This window comes from Bombina bombina, chromosome 2, assembly GCF_027579735.1.
Source record: "Bombina bombina isolate aBomBom1 chromosome 2, aBomBom1.pri, whole genome shotgun sequence".
Classification (NCBI taxonomy): Eukaryota; Metazoa; Chordata; class Amphibia; order Anura; family Bombinatoridae; genus Bombina; species Bombina bombina.
In genome coordinates this window covers 526131325-526149405 of record NC_069500.1, presented here as the reverse complement: position 1 = coordinate 526149405, position 18081 = coordinate 526131325, and the positions used below count along the sequence as shown (strand labels likewise).

General features: G+C 39.6%; 1 protein-coding gene across 3 annotated transcripts in view; it reads right to left on the bottom strand.

The window, feature by feature from the left end:
* The window catches only part of AP1G2 (adaptor related protein complex 1 subunit gamma 2), a 123690-nt gene that overhangs the window by 64764 nt on the left and 40845 nt on the right, over positions 1-18081 (bottom strand). For all 3 annotated transcript variants that reach the window (XM_053702318.1, XM_053702319.1, XM_053702320.1), the window contains exon 14: positions 2252-2306. In XM_053702318.1, the coding sequence (XP_053558293.1) occupies positions 2252-2306 (55 nt within the window). The remainder of the gene's footprint in view (positions 1-2251; positions 2307-18081) is intronic.

The following is an 18081-nucleotide window of genomic DNA, read 5'->3' as shown; positions in this document are numbered from 1 at the left end:
CAGGTTAAAAACCAAAGTCTAAAACCGAGGCTTTCAAAATGCTGCAAATTACCTACACCGGCTATTTAATTTGCAGCATCTGCAGATTACAGAATTTGCTTCACTAGAAAGCAGGGGACCAGCACAATTTTCACACAAAACAAGAAGTGCTTATACTCCTTTTAATAATGACTGGAATACACTGAAGGAAAGGGACGTGCATCCTAACTACAGCACCAAATGGCAATAGCTTGATTACTGTGGCAGTTTTCAGAAACTTGCTGCCTGAATTCAATAGCATATTAATGGAGAAAATTAAGCTGGGTAAAGAAAAATGCTCTGGAGACTCAGTGTGACTGACTGACAAAGTATAATAAAGTTTTATTAGCAAATGATGTTCTGTAGCAGTCATTAAATCTAACAGTAGCAATGATGAATAATACTGAGACACCATGAATTATACAACTTTACATTTTCAGTTTTAACAACTATTTATAGCAAGGACAGAACTGAGCCATATACACCATCTACATATATTCTCTCAGAAGCCATAATGGCTACTGTCACGTGCTTACACTGTTTCAAATATAAAGAAAGAATACAAGTCTGCCTATACCCATAAAAAGTTACCATAACCATATGCTGCAACATAGACCGTTTTATGATCTATCTTCTGTAATAAGCACAGAGAAAATACAATAGTCACAGTCCAATGCGGAAACCCAGCAAACTTAATTCAAAAAATGGGAGTATGAATTGGGATTAATTGGCTACCAAAACAGAACATTCTAAATCTCACTAAACCTCAGAACTGATCCTGAAATATACATGAAAATTGAAACACAAGAACTGTATACTAAACCTCAGAGCAAAAATAGTTGTGAAATTATAGTTACCATGTTAAAGGGATATTAAACTCAATGTAGTTTTTACCTGCTTTGCAGATGTCATTACTTTTTACTGTTTCAGAAAGGTTACATAGGAAACAGCTTTACACAAATGCTATGTAGAGATTTCTTCATATTAACCGATAGATCGTATTGTTGTTGTTGTTTTTTTAATTAGAAATCTAAATACAAATACAATCTTATATTTAAAGTATATGCTATCTCAGGGCTCGTTTTCCTTGAAGTGTTTAAAATGGAGCCGTAAGCTACTGAAGTTGTTGAAAGATAAAGTAGTTTATGCTTCCATTTTAGGACCAGGTTTCCATTTAAATATTTTGCGCAGTACGTACAGTTGGCCTTTTCGTGTATGTGTAAGTTAACATAGTGTTAACGCTTCCAACCGAAATCGGTTTTCTCAAAAATCGCACCTTACCAAGTTTGTTGCTATGGTAACCCGACCTAACACTATAAAAGTTATGTTTAACACCAGCGCTCCTTACCTGTAATCTGTGTGAGTGAGGGGTAGAGCCAATTAAGGGGAAATAGTAAGTAAACAAGGAAGGGAAATGTTACGTGTGATCAAAGAGAATTTGTGATACGAGTCACGTATAAAAATATTGATTTCTTGCCATGGAAGGGGAACTTGCACAATATACTGACAGTATCAGTGGGGTGCCAACAGCTGTGGGGTTCTTTGCTGTCCAGCTCTGTCACAGATGAGATTTCACTTTGTTATGTAAATTTGTGAAAGTAATAGAAGTTTTACAAAGCAGTTGATGCAAAACCATCATTTATTTATAATAAATTAAGGAGCTTTTCATGTGAAACCACTAAAGTAGGTAAAGAAATACATTTTACATCCTAAGTAAATACGATTGGGCAGTGATGTTACCATCTGGGTGCATAAGCCCCACCTCTCATACTCACTATGTATCCACATATTAATGTAAAGTCTACAAAAGAATATAGTGAGAAAGGTAACACAAATCATGTTTTTGCTTTATTTCTAAACGGTCATTTCAGCAGTCAGCAATGAATGACACAACTGACTTTTCTCTTTGCATAAGAATGTATCAGAGTTTTTGTTTGAATACAAATGTAGCATTTGGTCACATTTTAAGCAGCTGTCTGCTGACTGGTGCAAGTGAGTCAGGATGCTAACTAAACACATATACATGAAAAGTAGGATCAATAGAAGTGTACAATATACTTCCTATAGAAAGAGATATGTGGGGTGCTTTAATTAGACTTAAAGCTCACACATTTCCAATCTTTAAAACATATTTATAGTGTAACAAATGTTATGCTAAAATAGAAAACAAGATTACAAATCATCTGCTTGATGAAATGTATAAATGCGAACAGTAACAATGTATGTGACTTACTGTGACCAGCGTTTGCATTATAGTGTCTATGTGCCAGCGCCTAGAAGTGGAATACCTGAAAGAAAAAAACACTACATCACTGCACAAGACAACATTATTTCATGAATGTATCTATTTATTTAAGTAGTCTTTTTAAACTTTTTGAACAAGCAATAAAAAAAAACAGAAATAAAATATGGTAAAAAGTGACATATCGGGATGGAACGTAGAATTTACATTTCACCAATTATTAAGTATAATCCAATTCTAAGATGGAAATAAACGCAGTGCGTCAAATAGAAAGGGCAAATTATCAAAACATCAGGACCTTGCTAAAAAATAAGCAATACAAATGAACTACCCAATATTTGGAATTATACAAACAATGCTGAACATTTGCTGACATTTTTGCAGATTAAGAAATGATACACATCTGTAAAAAAACATACTATCCAAATAGTACTTGATGGCCAGACCAAAGTACCCTAAAAATAGAACATATGATATCCATTGTACCTATGGCAAAAGACACCATTTTTATAATGCATCACCTTCTAATATCACATAACTGCAAAACCCAGCAGCTTTATACATTAGCTTCACTACAAAACCTCTTAAACTCCTCATACTCAGTGAACAGCCCGGCAGACTTACATTGGACTGGAGTACAATCCATTTCTCACACAGCATTACTGCCCCAGGGTTCTTACATTGCATTACTGTAATGTATATAAAGTATCACTGCACAATGCCTCCTCTCTCTCACCTCTCAGCACTTATAAATAAAGTATCACTGCACAATACCTCCTCTCTCACCTCTCAGCACTTATATATAAAGTATCACTGCACAATACCTCCTCTCTCTCACCTCTCAGCACTTATAAATAAAGTATCACTGCACAATACCTCCTCTCTCTCACCTCTCAGCACTTATAAATAAAGTATCACTGCACAATGCCTCCTCTCTCTCACCTCTCAGCACTTATATATAAAGTATCACTGCGCAATGCCTCCTCTCTCACCTCTCAGCACTTATATATAAAGTATCACTGCACAATGCCTCCTCTCTCTCACCTCTCAGCACTTATATATAAAGTATCACTGCGCAATACCTCCTCTCTCTCACCTCTCAGCACTTATAAATAAAGTATCACTGCACAATACCTCCTCTCTCTCACCTCTCAGCACTTATATATAAAGTATCACTGCACAATACCTCCTCTCTCTCACCTCTCAGCACTTATAAATAAAGTATCACTGCACAATGCCTCCTCTCTCTCACCTCTCAGCACTTATATATAAAGTATCACTGCGCAATACCTCCTCTCTCTCACCTCTCAGCACTTATATATAAAGTATCACTGCACAATACCTCCTCTCTCACCTCTCAGCACTTATATATAAAGTATCACTGCGCAATACCTCCTCTCTCACCTCTCAGCACTTATATAAAGTATCACTGCGCAATACCTCCTCTCTCTCACCTCTCAGCACTTATATATAAAGTATCACTACACAATGCCTCCTCTCTCACCTCTCAGCACTTATATATAAAGTATCACTGCGCAATACCTCCTCTCTCTCACCTCTCAGCACTTATATATAAAGTATCACTGCGCAATACCTCCTCTCTCTCACCTCTCAGCACTTATAAATAAAGTATCACTGCACAATACCTCCTCTCTCACGTCTCAGCACTTATATATAAAGTATCACTGTACAATGCCTCCTCTCTCTCACCTCTCAGCACTTATATATAAAGTATCACTGTACAATGCCTCCTCTCTCTCACCTCTCAGAACTTATATATAAAGTATCACTGTACAATGCCTCCTCTCTCACCTCTCAGCACTTATATATAAAGTATCACTACACAATGCCTCCTCTCTCACCTCTCAGCACTTATATATAAAGTATCACTGTACAATGCCTCCTCTCTCTCACCTCTCAGCACTTATATATAAAGTATCACTGTACAATGCCTCCTCTCTCACCTCTCAGAACTTATATATAAAGTATCACTGTACAATGCCTCCTCTCTCTCACCTCTCAGAACTTATATATAAAGTATCACTGCACAATGCCTCCTCTCTCTCACCTCTCAGCACTTATATATAAAGTATCACTGCGCAATACCTCCTCTCTCTCACCTCTCAGAACTTATATATAAAGTATCACTGCGCAATACCTCCTCTCTCTCACCTCTCAGCACTTATATATAAAGTATCACTGCGCAATACCTCCTCTCTCTCACCTCTCAGCACTTATAAATAAAGTATCACTGCACAATACCTCCTCTCTCACGTCTCAGCACTTATATATAAAGTATCACTGTACAATGCCTCCTCTCTCTCACCTCTCAGCACTTATATATAAAGTATCACTGTACAATGCCTCCTCTCTCTCACCTCTCAGAACTTATATATAAAGTATCACTGTACAATGCCTCCTCTCTCACCTCTCAGCACTTATATATAAAGTATCACTACACAATGCCTCCTCTCTCACCTCTCAGCACTTATATATAAAGTATCACTGTACAATGCCTCCTCTCTCTCACCTCTCAGCACTTATATATAAAGTATCACTGTACAATGCCTCCTCTCTCACCTCTCAGAACTTATATATAAAGTATCACTGTACAATGCCTCCTCTCTCTCACCTCTCAGAACTTATATATAAAGTATCACTGCACAATGCCTCCTCTCTCTCACCTCTCAGCACTTATATATAAAGTATCACTGCGCAATACCTCCTCTCTCTCACCTCTCAGAACTTATATATAAAGTATCACTGGGCACAATACCTCCTCTCTCTCTTTCACCTCTCAGCACTTATATAAAGTATCACTGTACAATGCCTCCTCTCTCTCACCTCTCAGTATATATATATAAAGTATCACTGCGCATTGCCTCCTCTCTCTCACCTCTCAGCACTTATATATAAAGTATCACTGCACAATACCTCCTCTCTCTCACCTCTAAGCACTTATATATAAAGTATCACTGCACAATGCCTCCTCTCTCACCTCTCAGCACTTATATAAAGTATCACTGTACAATGCCTCCTCTCTCTCACCTCTCAGCACTTATATAAAGTATCACTGCACAATGCCTCCTCTCTCACCTCTCAGCACTTATATAAAGTATCACTGTACAATGCCTCCTCTCTCACCTCTCAGCACTTATATATAAAGTATCACTGCACAATACCTCCTCTCTCTCACCTCTCAGCACTTATATATAAAGTATCACTGCACAATACCTCCTCTCTCTCACCTCTCAGCACTTAATATATAAAGTATCACTGCGCAATACCTCCTCTCTCTCACCTCTCAGCACTTAATATAAAGTATCAATGCGCAATACCTCGTCTCTCTCACATCTCAGTACTTATATAAAGTATCACTACACAATGCCTCCTCTCTCCCCTCTCAAAATTTATATAAAGTATCACTGCACAATACCTCCTCTCTCTCACCTCTCAGCACTTAATATAAAGTATCAATGCGCAATACCTCGTCTCTCTCACCTCTCAGCACTTATATTAAGTATCACTGTACAATACCTCCTCTCTCACCTCTCAGCACTCATATAAAGTATCACTGCACAATGCCTCCTCTCTCTAACCTCTCAGCACGTATATAAAGTATCACTGCACAATGCCTCCTCTCTCTCACCTCTCAGCACTTATATAAAGTATCACTACACAATGCCTCCTCTCTCTAACCTCTCAGCACGTATATAAAGTATCACTGCACAATGCCTCCTCTCTCTAACCTCTCAGCACGTATATAAAGTATCACAGCGCAATACCTCCTCTCTCTCACCTCTCAGCACTTATATTAAGTATCACTGCGCAATGACTCCTCTCTCTCACCTCTCAGCACGTATATAAAGTATCACTGTACAATGTCTCCTCTCTCTCACATCTCAGCACTTATATATAAAGTATCACTACACAATGTCTCCTCTCTCTCACCTCTCAGCACTTATATAAAGTATCACTACACAATGTCTCCTCTCTCTCACCTCTCAGCACTTATAAAAAGTATCACTACACAATGCCTTTTCTCTCAGCACTTATATAAAGTATCACTACACAATGTCTCCTCTCTCTCACCTCTCAGCACTTTATATACATTTAATGCCTCCTCTCTCTCACATCTCAGTACTTATATAAAGTATCACTGCACAATGACTCCTCTCTCTCACCTCTCAGCACTTATATAAATTATTACTGCACAATGCCTCCTCTCTCACCTCTCAGCACTTATATAAAGTATCACTACACAATGCCTCCTCTCTCAGCACTTATATAAAGTATCACTACACAATGCCTCCTCTCTCAGCTCTCAGCACTTATATAAAGTATCACTACACAATGCCTCCTCTCTCAGCACTTATATAAAGTATCACTGCACAATACCTCCTCTCTCACCTCTCAGCACTTATATAAAGTATCACTGCGCAATGCCTCCTCTCTCTCACCTCTCAGCACTTATATAAATATATATATATATATATATATATATATATATATATATATATATATATATATATATATATATATATATATATATATATATATAGGGAGTGCAGAATTATTAGGCAAGTTGTATTTTTGAGGATTAATTTTATTATTGAACAACAACCATGTTCTCAATGAACCCAAAAAACTCATTAATATCGAAGCTGAATATTTTTGGAAGTAGTTTTTAGTTTGTTTTTAGTTATAGCTATTTTAGGGGGATATCTGTGTGTGCAGGTGACTATTACTGTGCATAATTATTAGGCAACTTAACAAAAAACAAATATATACCCATTTCAATTATTTATTTTTACCAGTGAAACCAATATAACATCTCAACATTCACAAATATACATTTCTGACATTCAAAAACAAAACAAAAACAAATCAGTGACCAATATAGCCACCTTTCTTTGCAAGGACACTCAAAAGCCTGCCATCCATGGATTCTGTCAGTGTTTTGATCTGTTCACCATCAACATTGCGTGCAGCAGCAACCACAGCCTCCCAGACACTGTTCAGAGAGGAGTACTGTTTTCCCTCCTTGTAAATCTCACATTTGATGATGGACCACAGGTTCTCAATGGGGTTCAGATCAGGTGAACAAGGAGGCCATGTCATTAGATTTTCTTCTTTTATACCCTTTCTTGCCAGCCACGCTGTGGAGTACTTGGACGCGTGTGATGGAGCATTGTCCTGCATGAAAATCATGTTTTTCTTGAAGGATGCAGACTTCTTCCTGTACCACTGCTTGAAGAAGGTGTCTTCCAGAAACTGGCAGTAGGACTGGGAGTTGAGCTTGACTCCATCCTCAACCCGAAAAGGCCCCACAAGCTCATCTTTGATGATACCAGCCCAAACCAGTACTCCACCTCCACCTTGCTGGCGTCTGAGTCGGACTGCAGCTCTCTGCCCTTTACCAATCCAGCAACGGGCCCATCCATCTGGCCCATCAAGACTCACTCTCATTTCATCAGTCCATAAAACCTTAGAAAAATCAGTCTTGAGATATTTCTTGGCCCAGTCTTGACGTTTCAGCTTGTGTGTCTTGTTCAGTGGTGGTCGTCTTTCAGCCTTTCTTACCTTGGCCATGTCTCTGAGTATTGCACACCTTGTGCTTTTGGGCACTCCAGTGATGTTGCAGCTCTGAAATATGGCTAAACTGGTGGCAAGTGGCATCTTGGCAGCTGCACGCTTGACTTTTCTCAGTTCATGGGCAGTTATTTTGCGCCTTGGTTTTTCCACACGCTTCTTGCGACCCTGTTGACTATTTTGAATGAAACGCTTGATTGTTCGATGATCACGCTTCAGAAGCTTTGCAATTTTAAGAGTGCTGCATCCCTCTGCAAGATCTCTCACTATTTTTGACTTTTCTGAGCCTGTCAAGTCCTTCTTTTGACCCATTTTGCCAAAGGAAAGGAAGTTGCCTAATAATTATGCACACCTGATATAGGGTGTTGATGTCATTAGACCACACCACCTAATATGCTTAATTGGTAGTAGGCTTTCGAGCCTATACAGCTTGGAGTAAGACAACATGCATAAAGAGGATGATGTGGTCAAAATAATCATTTGCCTAATAATTCTGCACTCCCTGTATATATATATATATATATATATATATATATATATATATATATATATATATATATATATATATATATAAAGTATCACTGCGCAATACCTCCTCTCTCTCACATCTCAATACTTATATAAAGTATCACTACACAATGCCTCCTCTCTCCCCTCTCAGCACTTATATAAAGTATCACTGCACAATGCCTCCTCTCTCTCACCTCTCAGCACTTATATAAAGTATCACTACACAATGCCTCCTCTCTCTCACCTCTCAGCACTTATATAAAGTATCACTACACAATGTCTCCTCTCTCTCACATCTCAGCACTTATATAAAGTATCACTGTACAATGCCTCCTCTCTCACCTCTCAGCACTTATATATAAAGTATCACTGCACAATGCCTCCTCTCTCACCTCTCAGCACTTATATATAAAGTATCACTGCGCAATGCCTCCTCTCTCTCACCTCTCAGCACTTATATTAAGTATCACTGCGCAATGACTCCTCTCTCTCACCTCTCAGCACTTATAAAAAGTATCACTACACAATGTCTTTTCTCTCACCACTTATATAAAGTATCACTGCACAATACCTCCTCTCTCTCACCTCTCAGCACTTTATATAAATTTAATGCCTCCTCTCTCTCACATCTCAGTACTTATATAAAGTATCACTGCACAATGACTCCTCTCTCTCACCTCTCAGCACTTATATAAATTATCACTGCACAATGCCTCCTCTCTCAGCTCTCAGCACTTATATAAAGTATCACTACACAATGCCTCCTCTCTCCCCTCTCAGCACTTATATATAAAGTATCACTACACAATGCCTCCTCTCTCACCTCTCAGCACTTATATATAAAGTATCACTGCACAATGCCTCCTCTCTCACCTCTCAGCACTTATATATAAAGTATCACTGCACAATGCCTCCTCTCTCACCTCTCAGAACTTATATATAAAGTATCACTACACAATGTCTCCTCTCTCCCCTCTCAGCACTTATATATAAAGTATCACTACACAATGCCTCCTCTCTCCCCTCTCAGCACTTACATAAAGTATCACTACACAATGCCTCCTCTCTCCCCTCTCAGCACTTACATAAAGTATCACTACACAATGCCTCCTCTCTCCCCTCTCAGCACTTATATAAAGTATCACTGCACAATGCCTCCTCTCTCAGCTCTCAGCATTTATATAAAGTATCACTACACAATGCCTCCTCTCTCCCGTCTCAGCACTTATATATAAAGTATCACTGCACAATGCCTCCTCTCTCCCCTCTCAGCACTTATATATAAAGTATCACTGCACAATGCCTCCTCTCTCCCCTCTCAGCACTTATATATAAAGTATCACTGCACAATGCCTCGTCTCTCTCACCTCTCAGCACTTATATAAAGTATCACTGCACAATGCCTCCTCTCTCCCCTCTCAGCACTTATATATAAAGTATCACTGTACAATGCCTCCTCTCTCTCACCTCTAAGCACTTATATAAAGTATCACTGCACAATACCTCCTCTCTCAGCTCTCAGCACTTATATAAAGTATCACTGCACAATGTCTCCTCTCTCTCACATCTCAGCACTTATATAAAGTATCACTACACAATGCCTCCTCTCTCTCACCTCTCAGCACTTATATAAAGTATCACTACACAATGTCTCCTCTCTCTCACATCTCAGCACTTATATATAAAGTATCACTACACAATGTCTCCTCTCTCCCCTCTCAGCACTTATATAAAGTATCACTACACAATACCTCCTCTCTCTCACCTCTCAGCACTTATATAAAGTATCACTACACAATGCCTCCTCTCTCCCCTCTCAGCACTTATATAAAGTATCACTACACAATGCCTCCTCTCTCACCTCTCAGCACTTATATAAAGTATCACTACACAATGCCTCCTCTCTCCCCTCTCAGCACTTATATAAAGTATCACTACACAATGCCTCCTCTCTCAGCTCTCAGCATTTATATAAAGTATCACTACACAATGTCTCCTCTCTCTCACCTCTCAGCACTTATATAAAGTATCACTACACAATGCCTCCTCTCTCACCTCTCAGCACTTATATAAAGTATCACTGCACAATGCCTCCTCTCTCACCTCTCAGCACTTATATATAAAGTATCACTACACAATGCCTCCTCTCTCTCACCTCTCAGCACTTATATATAAAGTATCACTACACAATGCCTCCTCTCTCACCTCTCAGCACTTATATATAAAGTATCACTGCACAATGCCTCCTCTCTCCCCTCTCAGCACTTATATATAAAGTATCACTGCACAATGCCTCCTCTCTCACCTCTCAGCACTTATATATAAAGTATCACTGTACAATACCTCCTCTCTCACCTCTCAGCACTCATATAAAGTATCACTGCACAATGCCTCCTCTCTCCCCTCTCAGCACTTATATATAAAGTATCACTGCACAATGCCTCCTCTCTCACCTCTCAGCACTTATATATAAAGTATCACTGCACAATGCCTCCTCTCTCTCACCTCTCAGCACTTATATAAAGTATCACTGTACAATACCTCCTCTCTCTCACCTCTCAGCACTTATAAATAAAGTATCACTGCACAATGCCTCCTCTCTCTCACCTCTCAGCACTTATATAAAGTATCACTGTACAATGCCTCCTCTCTCAGCTCTCAGCACTTATATATAAAGTATCACTGTACAATGCCTCCTCTCTCTCACCTCTCAGCACTTATATAAAGTATCACTGTACAATGCCTCCTCTCTCACCTCTCAGCACTTATATATAAAGTATCACTGTACAATGCCTCCTCTCTCTCACCTCTAAGCACTTATATAAAGTATCACTGCACAATACCTCCTCTCTCACATCTCAGCACTTATATAAAGTATCACTGTACAATGCCTCCTCTCTCACCTCTCAGCATTTATATATAAAGTATCACTGTACAATACCTCCTCTCTCACCTCTCAGCACTTATATAAAGTATCACTGTACAATGCCTCCTCTCTCAGCTCTCAGCATTTATATAAAGTATCACTGTACAATGCCTCCTCTCTCACCTCTCAGCACTTATATATAAAGTATCACTACACAATACCTCCTCTCTCTCACCTCTCAGCACTTATATATAAAGTATCACTACACAATGCCTCCTCTCTCACCTCTCAGCACTTATATATAAAGTATCACTGTACAATGCCTCCTCTCTCACATCTCAGCACTTATATATAAAGTATCACTGTACAATGCCTCCTCTCTCACATCTCAGCACTTATATATAAAGTATCACTGCACAATACCTCCTCTCTCTCACCTCTCAGCACTTATATATAAAGTATCACTGCACAATACCTCCTCTCTCTCACCTCTCAGCACTTATATATAAAGTATCACTGCACAATACCTCCTCTCTCTCACCTCTCAGCACTTATATATAAAGTATCACTGTACAATACCTCCTCTCTCACCTCTCAGCACTTATATATAAAGTATCACTGTACAATACCTCCTCTCTCTCACCTCTCAGCACTTATATATAAAGTATCACTACACAATGCCTCCTCTCTCAGCTCTCAGCATTTATATAAAGTATCACTGTACAATGCCTCCTCTCTCTCACCTCTCAGCACTTATATAAAGTATCACTGCACAATGCCTCCTCTCTCTCACCTCTCAGCACTTATATAAAGTATCACTACACAATGCCTCCTCTCTCACCTCTCAGCACTTATATATAAAGTATCACTGCACAATGCCTCCTCTCTCTCACCTCTCAGCACTTATATAAAGTATCACTACACAATACCTCCTCTCTCTCACCTCTCAGCATTTATATAAAGTATCACTGTACAATGTCTCCTCTCTCTCACCTCTCAGCACTTATATAAAGTATCACTGTACAATACCTCCTCTCTCACCTCTCAGCACTCATATATAAAGTATCACTGTACAATGCCTCCTCTCTCACCTCTCAGCACTTATATATAAAGTATCACTACACAATGCCTCCTCTCTCACCTCTCAGCACTCATATAAAGTATCACTGTACAATACCTCCTCTCTCACCTCTCAGCACTCATATATAAAGTATCACTGTACAATGCCTCCTCTCTCCCCTCTCAGCACTTATATACATTATTACTGCACAATGCCTCCTCTCTCACCTCTCAGCACTTATATATAAAGTATCACTGCACAATGCCTCCTCACTCACCTCTCAGCACTTATATATAAAGTATCACAGCACAATACCTCCTCTCTCTCACCTCTCAGCACTTATATAAAGTATCACTGTACAATACCTCCTCTCTCACCTCTCAGCACTTATAAATAAAGTATCACTGCACAATGCCTCCTCTCTCTCACCTCTCAGCACTTATAAATAAAGTATCACTGCACAATGCCTCCTCTCTCTCACCTCTCAGCACTTATATAAAGTATCACTACACAATGCCTCCTCTCTCTCACCTCTCAGCACTTATATAAAGTATCACTGTACAATGTCTCCTCTCTCTCACATCTCAGCACTTATATATAAAGTATCACTACACAATGTCTCCTCTCTCTCACCTCTCAGCACTTATATAAAGTACCTCCTCTCTCTCACATCTCAGCACTTATATAAAGTATCACTGTACAATGCCTCCTCTCTCTCACATCTCAGCACTTATATAAAGTATCACTGTACAATGCCTCCTCTCTCACCTCTCAGCACTTATATAAAGTATCACTGTACAATGCCTCCTCTCTCACATCTCAGCACTTATATAAAGTATCACTGTACAATGCCTCCTCTCTCACCTCTCAGCACTTATATATAAAGTATCACTGTACAATGTCTCCTCTCTCTCACCTCTCAGCACTTATATATAAAGTATCACTGCACAATGCCTCCTCTCTCACCTCTCAGCACTTATATATAAAGTATCACTGCACAATGCCTCCTCTCTCACCTCTCAGCACTTATATATAAAGTATCACTGTACAATACCTCCTCTCTCTCACCTCTCAGCACTTATATAAAGTATCACTGTACAATACCTCCTCTCTCACCTCTCAGCACTCATATAAAGTATCACTGCACAATACCTCCTCTCTCTCACCTCTCAGCACTTATATATAAAGTATCACTGCACAATGTCTCCTCTCTCTCACCTCTCAGCACTTATATATAAAGTATCACTGCACAATGTCTCCTCTCTCTCACCTCTCAGCACTTATATATAAAGTATCACTGTACAATACCTCCTCTCTCTCACCTCTCAGCACTTATATAAAGTATCACTGTACAATACCTCCTCTCTCACCTCTCAGCACTCATATAAAGTATCACTGCACAATACCTCCTCTCTCTCACCTCTCAGCACTTATATATAAAGTATCACAGCACAATACCTCCTCTCTCTCACCTCTCAGCACTTATATAAAGTATCACTACACAATACCTCCTCTCTCTCACCTCTCAGCACTTATATAAAGTATCACTGTACAATGTCTCCTCTCTCTCACATCTCAGCACTTATATAAAGTATCACTACACAATGCCTCCTCTCTCTCACCTCTCAGCACTTATATAAAGTATCACTGTACAATGTCTCCTCTCTCTCACATCTCAGCACTTATATATAAAGTATCACTACACAATGTCTCCTCTCTCTCACCTCTCAGCACTTTATATAAATTTAATGCCTCCTCTCTCTCACATCTCAGTACTTATATAAAGTATCACTGCACAATGACTCCTCTCTCTCACCTCTCAGCACTTATATAAATTATCACTGCACAATGCCTCCTCTCTCAGCTCTCAGCACTTATATAAAGTATCACTACACAATGCCTCCTCTCTCCCCTCTCAGCACTTATATATAAAGTATCACTACACAATGCCTCCTCTCTCACCTCTCAGCACTTATATATAAAGTATCACTGCACAATGCCTCCTCTCTCACCTCTCAGCACTTATATATAAAGTATCACTGCACAATGCCTCCTCTCTCACCTCTCAGAACTTATATATAAAGTATCACTACACAATGTCTCCTCTCTCCCCTCTCAGCACTTATATATAAAGTATCACTACACAATGCCTCCTCTCTCCCCTCTCAGCACTTACATAAAGTATCACTACACAATGCCTCCTCTCTCCCCTCTCAGCACTTATATAAAGTATCACTACACAATGCCTCCTCTCTCCCCTCTCAGCACTTATATAAAGTATCACTGCACAATGCCTCCTCTCTCAGCTCTCAGCATTTATATAAAGTATCACTACACAATGCCTCCTCTCTCCCGTCTCAGCACTTATATATAAAGTATCACTGCACAATGCCTCCTCTCTCCCCTCTCAGCACTTATATATAAAGTATCACTGCACAATGCCTCCTCTCTCCCCTCTCAGCACTTATATATAAAGTATCACTGCACAATGCCTCGTCTCTCTCACCTCTCAGCACTTATATAAAGTATCACTGCACAATGCCTCCTCTCTCCCCTCTCAGCACTTATATATAAAGTATCACTGTACAATGCCTCCTCTCTCTCACCTCTAAGCACTTATATAAAGTATCACTGCACAATACCTCCTCTCTCAGCTCTCAGCACTTATATAAAGTATCACTGCACAATGTCTCCTCTCTCTCACATCTCAGCACTTATATAAAGTATCACTACACAATGCCTCCTCTCTCTCACCTCTCAGCACTTATATAAAGTATCACTACACAATGTCTCCTCTCTCTCACATCTCAGCACTTATATATAAAGTATCACTACACAATGTCTCCTCTCTCCCCTCTCAGCACTTATATAAAGTATCACTACACAATACCTCCTCTCTCTCACCTCTCAGCACTTATATAAAGTATCACTACACAATGCCTCCTCTCTCCCCTCTCAGCACTTATATAAAGTATCACTACACAATGCCTCCTCTCTCACCTCTCAGCACTTATATAAAGTATCACTACACAATGCCTCCTCTCTCCCCTCTCAGCACTTATATAAAGTATCACTACACAATGCCTCCTCTCTCAGCTCTCAGCATTTATATAAAGTATCACTACACAATGTCTCCTCTCTCTCACCTCTCAGCACTTATATAAAGTATCACTACACAATGCCTCCTCTCTCACCTCTCAGCACTTATATAAAGTATCACTGCACAATGCCTCCTCTCTCACCTCTCAGCACTTATATATAAAGTATCACTACACAATGCCTCCTCTCTCTCACCTCTCAGCACTTATATATAAAGTATCACTACACAATGCCTCCTCTCTCACCTCTCAGCACTTATATATAAAGTATCACTGCACAATGCCTCCTCTCTCCCCTCTCAGCACTTATATATAAAGTATCACTGCACAATGCCTCCTCTCTCACCTCTCAGCACTTATATATAAAGTATCACTGTACAATACCTCCTCTCTCACCTCTCAGCACTCATATAAAGTATCACTGCACAATGCCTCCTCTCTCCCCTCTCAGCACTTATATATAAAGTATCACTGCACAATGCCTCCTCTCTCACCTCTCAGCACTTATATATAAAGTATCACTGCACAATGCCTCCTCTCTCTCACCTCTCAGCACTTATATAAAGTATCACTGTACAATACCTCCTCTCTCTCACCTCTCAGCACTTATAAATAAAGTATCACTGCACAATGCCTCCTCTCTCTCACCTCTCAGCACTTATATAAAGTATCACTGTACAATGCCTCCTCTCTCAGCTCTCAGCACTTATATATAAAGTATCACTGTACAATGCCTCCTCTCTCTCACCTCTCAGCACTTATATAAAGTATCACTGTACAATGCCTCCTCTCTCACCTCTCAGCACTTATATATAAAGTATCACTGTACAATGCCTCCTCTCTCTCACCTCTAAGCACTTATATAAAGTATCACTGCACAATACCTCCTCTCTCACATCTCAGCACTTATATAAAGTATCACTGTACAATGCCTCCTCTCTCACCTCTCAGCATTTATATATAAAGTATCACTGTACAATACCTCCTCTCTCACCTCTCAGCACTTATATAAAGTATCACTGTACAATGCCTCCTCTCTCAGCTCTCAGCATTTATATAAAGTATCACTGTACAATGCCTCCTCTCTCACCTCTCAGCACTTATATATAAAGTATCACTACACAATACCTCCTCTCTCTCACCTCTCAGCACTTATATATAAAGTATCACTACACAATGCCTCCTCTCTCACCTCTCAGCACTTATATATAAAGTATCACTGTACAATGCCTCCTCTCTCACATCTCAGCACTTATATATAAAGTATCACTGTACAATGCCTCCTCTCTCACATCTCAGCACTTATATATAAAGTATCACTGCACAATACCTCCTCTCTCTCACCTCTCAGCACTTATATATAAAGTATCACTGCACAATACCTCCTCTCTCTCACCTCTCAGCACTTATATATAAAGTATCACTGCACAATACCTCCTCTCTCTCACCTCTCAGCACTTATATATAAAGTATCACTGTACAATACCTCCTCTCTCACCTCTCAGCACTTATATATAAAGTATCACTGTACAATACCTCCTCTCTCTCACCTCTCAGCACTTATATATAAAGTATCACTACACAATGCCTCCTCTCTCAGCTCTCAGCATTTATATAAAGTATCACTGTACAATGCCTCCTCTCTCTCACCTCTCAGCACTTATATAAAGTATCACTGCACAATGCCTCCTCTCTCTCACCTCTCAGCACTTATATAAAGTATCACTACACAATGCCTCCTCTCTCACCTCTCAGCACTTATATATAAAGTATCACTGCACAATGCCTCCTCTCTCTCACCTCTCAGCACTTATATAAAGTATCACTACACAATACCTCCTCTCTCTCACCTCTCAGCATTTATATAAAGTATCACTGTACAATGTCTCCTCTCTCTCACCTCTCAGCACTTATATAAAGTATCACTGTACAATACCTCCTCTCTCACCTCTCAGCACTCATATATAAAGTATCACTGTACAATGCCTCCTCTCTCACCTCTCAGCACTTATATATAAAGTATCACTACACAATGCCTCCTCTCTCACCTCTCAGCACTCATATAAAGTATCACTGTACAATACCTCCTCTCTCACCTCTCAGCACTCATATATAAAGTATCACTGTACAATGCCTCCTCTCTCCCCTCTCAGCACTTATATACATTATTACTGCACAATGCCTCCTCTCTCACCTCTCAGCACTTATATATAAAGTATCACTGCACAATGCCTCCTCACTCACCTCTCAGCACTTATATATAAAGTATCACAGCACAATACCTCCTCTCTCTCACCTCTCAGCACTTATATAAAGTATCACTGTACAATACCTCCTCTCTCACCTCTCAGCACTTATAAATAAAGTATCACTGCACAATGCCTCCTCTCTCTCACCTCTCAGCACTTATAAATAAAGTATCACTGCACAATGCCTCCTCTCTCTCACCTCTCAGCACTTATATAAAGTATCACTACACAATGCCTCCTCTCTCTCACCTCTCAGCACTTATATAAAGTATCACTGTACAATGTCTCCTCTCTCTCACATCTCAGCACTTATATATAAAGTATCACTACACAATGTCTCCTCTCTCTCACCTCTCAGCACTTATATAAAGTACCTCCTCTCTCTCACATCTCAGCACTTATATAAAGTATCACTGTACAATGCCTCCTCTCTCTCACATCTCAGC